Consider the following 5202-nt stretch of genomic DNA (forward strand, 5'->3'; position numbering starts at 1 on the left):
GCTGCCCTTCCATCTTCAGCAGCACATAGAGTGTGTCCGTGAGGGGGACAGCCACACCTGGCAGGTGATAAGGCTCGAGGTAGGAGGGGGACTTGTACAGTCTCATGCTGACATTGAAGTGTCCTTCTCTGACCACAAGCTGTACCAGCCTGAGAGGAGAGCACAGGATGAGAGCTCACAAACAGAACAAGGAGGTGGGAAGGACATTGCACAGGTGAAGCCACCATTGCTCTCAGAGCTCTCTAGGGCTCCCCAGCACCTTTGCAAATTGTCTCACTGAATCTACTTCTCTCCAAGCTCAAAGACACCATGCCAGCAGCCAGGTGAAGAGGGACACTCACTTGTCAACAGCAGTGAGAGTGAAGGGCAGTCTCACAAGCTGCTGGTAGGCGTAGATGCAGGAGAAGTGCACCTCCAGCTGAAAACTGCGGGAGATCGTGGCCCTGGGGGCCTCCTGCTCCGACTCGATGGTGTTGGAGTACGAGACATGGGAGCTGTTTTGCTGGAACGACACAGAAATCAAGGTCATGACTAAAGCCACACACAGAACTGCAAGTTCAGAAGGCACAACTCAGCTGTAGCTGCTGCAGGCCTGGATATCTGCTGGGCTTGCAGCCTGTGTCGGGGTGCTGCTGGCACAGCAGTCAGGACAGTGGGCACAGGTGAGCACAGGGCTCTGCTGTGCAATGCAGAGCTCGAGCACCTTGTCTGCTCCCTTCCTGCTCCATGAAGCAAGTCAGGGACCAAGGGAACAGGGCTGCAGAGCTCACAGGATGTCTTCAGAAAGCTGAGGGCTGTTACCAGTGCACAATGAGACTTCCAAGCTCTCCTAAATAAGACAAAATATGCTGCCAGCAGCGGTTTGCTGGAGACAGAAGAGCTTTCTGACATCCTCAGGGAAGACTTTCAAGGGGAGTGAGAACTTTTCAGCACCCAGATATAAAAGCAAAAGCCTTTGGGGTTGCCCTTTGCCATCCCACCTCACCACGTCTGCTCCTCTCCTGGCTTTGGAGCTATGGATCCTCACCTGGATCACTGATCCACAGGCAGTGTGGTTTTCACCTGTGAGAATGGCTGCAAAAAACAGCTCACCCTCTTCTTCCTTCTCTGAGACCTTGCATGCCTGGTTCTTCAAGTGGACAAGCTCCAGTGGGATTTTCAAGAGCTCAAACACCTCCTTCCTCACCATCATCTTCATGTGCTCTTCCTCACAGGCCAGCTTCAGCACCACATCTGGGGGAAAAAGCCATCTGCAATAGCAATAAGGGACAGGCCTGAAGGAGCCCTAGGCCAGCTGGAGGGTGGCACAGTCCCGCTGAGCTCAGCAGCCTTGGTGCAGGCTGTAGGGCTCTTCAGAGACACTGGGCAGGAGACAGGCTGGTCCCTTTGGAGGGCTCTCCACACAACCGCCACCGTGTGTCTAGGGCACCAGAGGGACAGGGACCCTCTCCTTCAGAGGAGGAAGACACAGTTTTTGGCCAGTGTCTGGAAGAGGCTTCTGGAGCTGTATCTGTGTCAGGGTGGATGTGCTTGCTCTGAAACTGTGAGGCAGCTGTGCCCTGCAGCATGCCCTGCTGCACCACGGCACAGCCAAGGAATTCAGGCTTTTGGGGAAGAGGAAAATGGCTTGTAGCTGGGTCTTTTACCAGCACATAGCCAGGATATGGTTCTAGTGGTGCAGAATACACCTGATCCAGGAGCTGGGATGTGCTGCAGGGGTGGAGAGCAGTGGTAACACCAGTGCCCATCTCTGTCCCCTCTGGTGCCCATGGACAGACTGGTGAGGGCTCCCCAGCATTCCCAGCCCTACCTTGGCAGAATTCCCCTGTGAAGCCTGGCTTGCAGCTGCAAACTGGTCTGTCCACAGGCACCTGGCACTGCCCCTGGTGCTGGCACGGGTTGGGCACGCAGGCATCTGGGCTCCTCTTGACACGGAGGGCAACACCTGGCCTTGGGCCATGGGTGCTGGCCAGGTCACCTGCAGCAAAGCAAAGGCAAGAAAGATGAAATGCAGCAAGAATTCCTCCCCGATGAGAGATTTGAGAACTCACCTCACAGCAGGAAGCTCTGCACAGCTCTCAAGGGCTGAGATCCTTGCCTGGAGCCAGAGCAGACACATCTGAGGAAGAACCTGCTGCCTCAGCTTGCTGGGAGGCTGTGAGACCTCCTCAGCCTGGCTGTAATCTGGACCAGAGCTAAGAGGCCTGTCACTGTCACCAATGAGCAGGGTGGCACATTGCAGCACCATGGGTTACACACCCTTCATGGCTGGGGGGGGACAGGCTGCAGTTTCTGCCTATTTTGCTGGCTCCTGGACCCCAGTTCCTGCCTCTCTGAGCCCTATTCCATTGTTCCTCTTTAGCAGCCTTCAGCAGTGTGCTGAATGACGAACTTGAACAAGGAGCAGGTGGAGGTTTGACCTTTCCTTGCCATACTACCCATCCATGACCCAGCAGGAACAGAGCACGGGGAGACTCACTCTTGTTGCCTTCACAGCCAGCCAGGCAGAGCACTGAGAGCAGCAGCAAACATCTCACAATCCTGTCCTGGAAAAACAAGCAGGCTCTGGATAACTTGGATTTGTTATCATGCTCACCGGAGATGTCTGCAGTCATTCAGAAAGGCTGAATCCTCAAGTATGGGTGCAATAATTTCTGTACTGTATTTCCCACATTCCATGGCTCAAAGTAATTTCCCATCCCAAAGGGCCAGATCAGCCTTCCCCCATCAGGTTAACACAAGGGTCAAATACTATCCTGAATTTAGGTAGCTATTCCAGAAAGGAGGTGGGAGAAACCAGCCCTGGGACCCACAGGGATGTGCTGGCACTGACAAAGCCACATTTCAGTGGCAATTTGAGTAAAGCTGTACAGATGGGATATCAGTCTGGACTCCCCAAAGAGGAAAGGAGTTACCCTCTTCCCACTACAGCTCTTTTGAAGAGTTAGGATTTGCAAAAGGATCCTCACTGTTCCAGTAAATCATAACTATAACAAGGAGACAACAGGATAATAAAACAAACCCAAACCTTTCAACACTACCAAAATTAGTGTCATAAGGACAATGTCTTCTGTTGCTACAGATTCTTAAGGGAAATTATTGGCACAGTGCTGGACCAGCCCTGGACACCAGATACTCCTTACCAGAGATGTGGATGCAAGTCAGCCAGGACTGGTGGCTGGGCAATGCTCTGTCAGTGCTGAGAGCAGGACAAAGCCAGTGCCAAAATCCCCCTCACACAGCTCACCCACACCCCCCTGCACTGACCCTGAGCAGCTGCACAGGAAGAGTTAATGCCCTGTCTGCTCCTTGCTGGCTGCAGGAGAGATCCCTGAGAGACCCATCCCGAGAGATCCATCCTGAGAGACCCATCCTGAGAGACCCATCCTGAGAGACCCATCCTGAGAGACCCATCCTGAGAGACCCATCCCGAGAGATCCATCCTGAGAGACCCATCCTGAGAGACCCATCCCGAGAGATCCATCCTGAGAGACCCATCCTGAGAGACCCATCCCGAGAGATCCATCCTGAGAGGTCCCACCACCTTGTTCTCCCCCTGCTCACCATTGCCGGGCTGCTCTGTGCTCCTCCATCCATGCTCCTTCCCCTCGGGGTTGCTCGGCACGCCGGGGCTGCTCCGTGCCTCCCGCTGTGTGCCTTTTATCGCCTCCCGACAGCTCCTCGCTCTGCCCCACGCAAACACGCAGCCAGACCCATCCTGAGAGGCCCATCCTGAGAGACCCATCCTGAGAGGTCCCACCACCTTGTTCTCCCCCTGCTCACCATTGCCGGGCTGCTCTGTGCTCCTCCATCCATGCTCCTTCCCCTCGGGGTTGCTCGGCACGCCGGGGCTGCTCCGTGCCTCCCGCTGTGTGCCTTTTATCGCCTCCCGACAGCTCCTCGCTCTGCCCCACGCAAACACGCAGCCTTTGGGATTGCACAAGAGCCCGCTGAGCATCCCTCGGGGCCGGGGAGGAGGAAAGGACTCTCAAAGTCCTTCCTCCAGCAAGGATGGCCGTGCCCATGAGCCAACAGCTTGTGGAGGCTGACCCAATCCAGCATCCACAGCCCTGAGAGGGTGCCAAACAAGGAGTGTCAGCAAAACCCTCCAGGATCTGGGGTCTGGGCATCCAGCTGGTTTTGTGGTATCTGTTTTTGATGCAGCAATAACAACAGATACCATAGCAGCACATGCCAAGGCCAGATAACTTTGGGTGCTGAGTACAGGCAGTTTTGGAACCACAACATATATTTGTCTTATCTTTTTTTTTTTAATTGACTTCTGGGATTTAAGAACTGCTGAGAAGTGCTGGTGAGAGATGGAGGATCCTACCCCACTTTGTTTCATATCCAGACGTGAAACACACCCGCAATGACTGAGTCCAACTCCCGGTCCCTGCACAGGACCACCCCAGCAGTCCCACCCTGTGCCTCTCAGGGCATTGTCCAAATGTTCTTTCAACTCTGGCAAGCTTGGGGACTGTGACCATTTCCCTGAGAGTCTGTTCCAGTGCCCAACCACCCTTTGGGGGAAGAACCTTTTCCTAATATCCAACCTAAACCTTTGCCCTCAACACGGGTTCATTCCATTTGGGCAACAGTAACCAGCTGCAAACCACATTAATCACGCAAAATGATGCTTGTTGATATATTTTGACTGCAGTCTGCGCATCCTCAAAGCTTTAATTGCTATGGTTCCCTTAACAGAGTGCCTAATGTGAATATGGGTCCATCAATCCATATTTTTTCTTAACCACAACAACAAATCAGAAAAAAAAGTGTTTAGCATCTGACCCTGCTCACAGTCTAATGAACTTCCAATTAAGAATAAAGAGGAAATAAAGAGAAAAAAGAGGAAAATGAAAATATAAAAAGGAAAAAGACAAAGAAAAGGCAAAAGGAAAAGGAAATGGTAAAGGAGAAGAAAAAGAAGTAGAAAAAGAAAAGAAAAAAAGAACAAGGTGTCTTGACATCCTGTGGTACCAGCTTTTGGGTAAGTCCCTCTGCAACAAAGGATCACCGGGGGTGGCTTTAATTTTAAGAGAGCCGAACTCGTGAGTTTCGGAGCAGGTCCTGGAGGGCGACAGCTCAGCCGTGGTGGCGGGCAGGGCCGGCCGCTGTCCCCTGCTTTGCTCCTGGGTGTCCCCTTCTCCCAGCGGGCCCGGGGCACGGTGCCGGCGGCCGGGCTGGGCGAGGCGCCGG

The 5202-nt window shown here is 53.5% G+C and overlaps 1 protein-coding gene across 1 annotated transcript in view; it reads right to left on the minus strand.

The window, feature by feature from the left end:
• The window catches only part of LOC102033890 (uromodulin-like), a 5553-nt gene extending 1595 nt beyond the window's left edge, over positions 1-3958 (minus strand). Inside the window, exons 1-6 of the mRNA XM_005422853.2 lie at positions 3565-3958; positions 2480-2605; positions 1811-1978; positions 1028-1233; positions 342-502; positions 2-149 (exon numbers count right to left, since the gene is read on the minus strand). Coding sequence (XP_005422910.2) covers positions 2-149; positions 342-502; positions 1028-1233; positions 1811-1978; positions 2480-2605; positions 3565-3958 — 1203 coding nt within the window. The remainder of the gene's footprint in view (position 1; positions 150-341; positions 503-1027; positions 1234-1810; positions 1979-2479; positions 2606-3564) is intronic.
• Positions 3959-5202: the final 1244 nt, after the last annotated feature.

The sequence above is a fragment of the Geospiza fortis genome, unplaced genomic scaffold (assembly GCF_000277835.1).
Source record: "Geospiza fortis unplaced genomic scaffold, GeoFor_1.0 scaffold97, whole genome shotgun sequence".
Lineage (NCBI taxonomy): Eukaryota > Metazoa > Chordata > Aves > Passeriformes > Thraupidae > Geospiza > Geospiza fortis.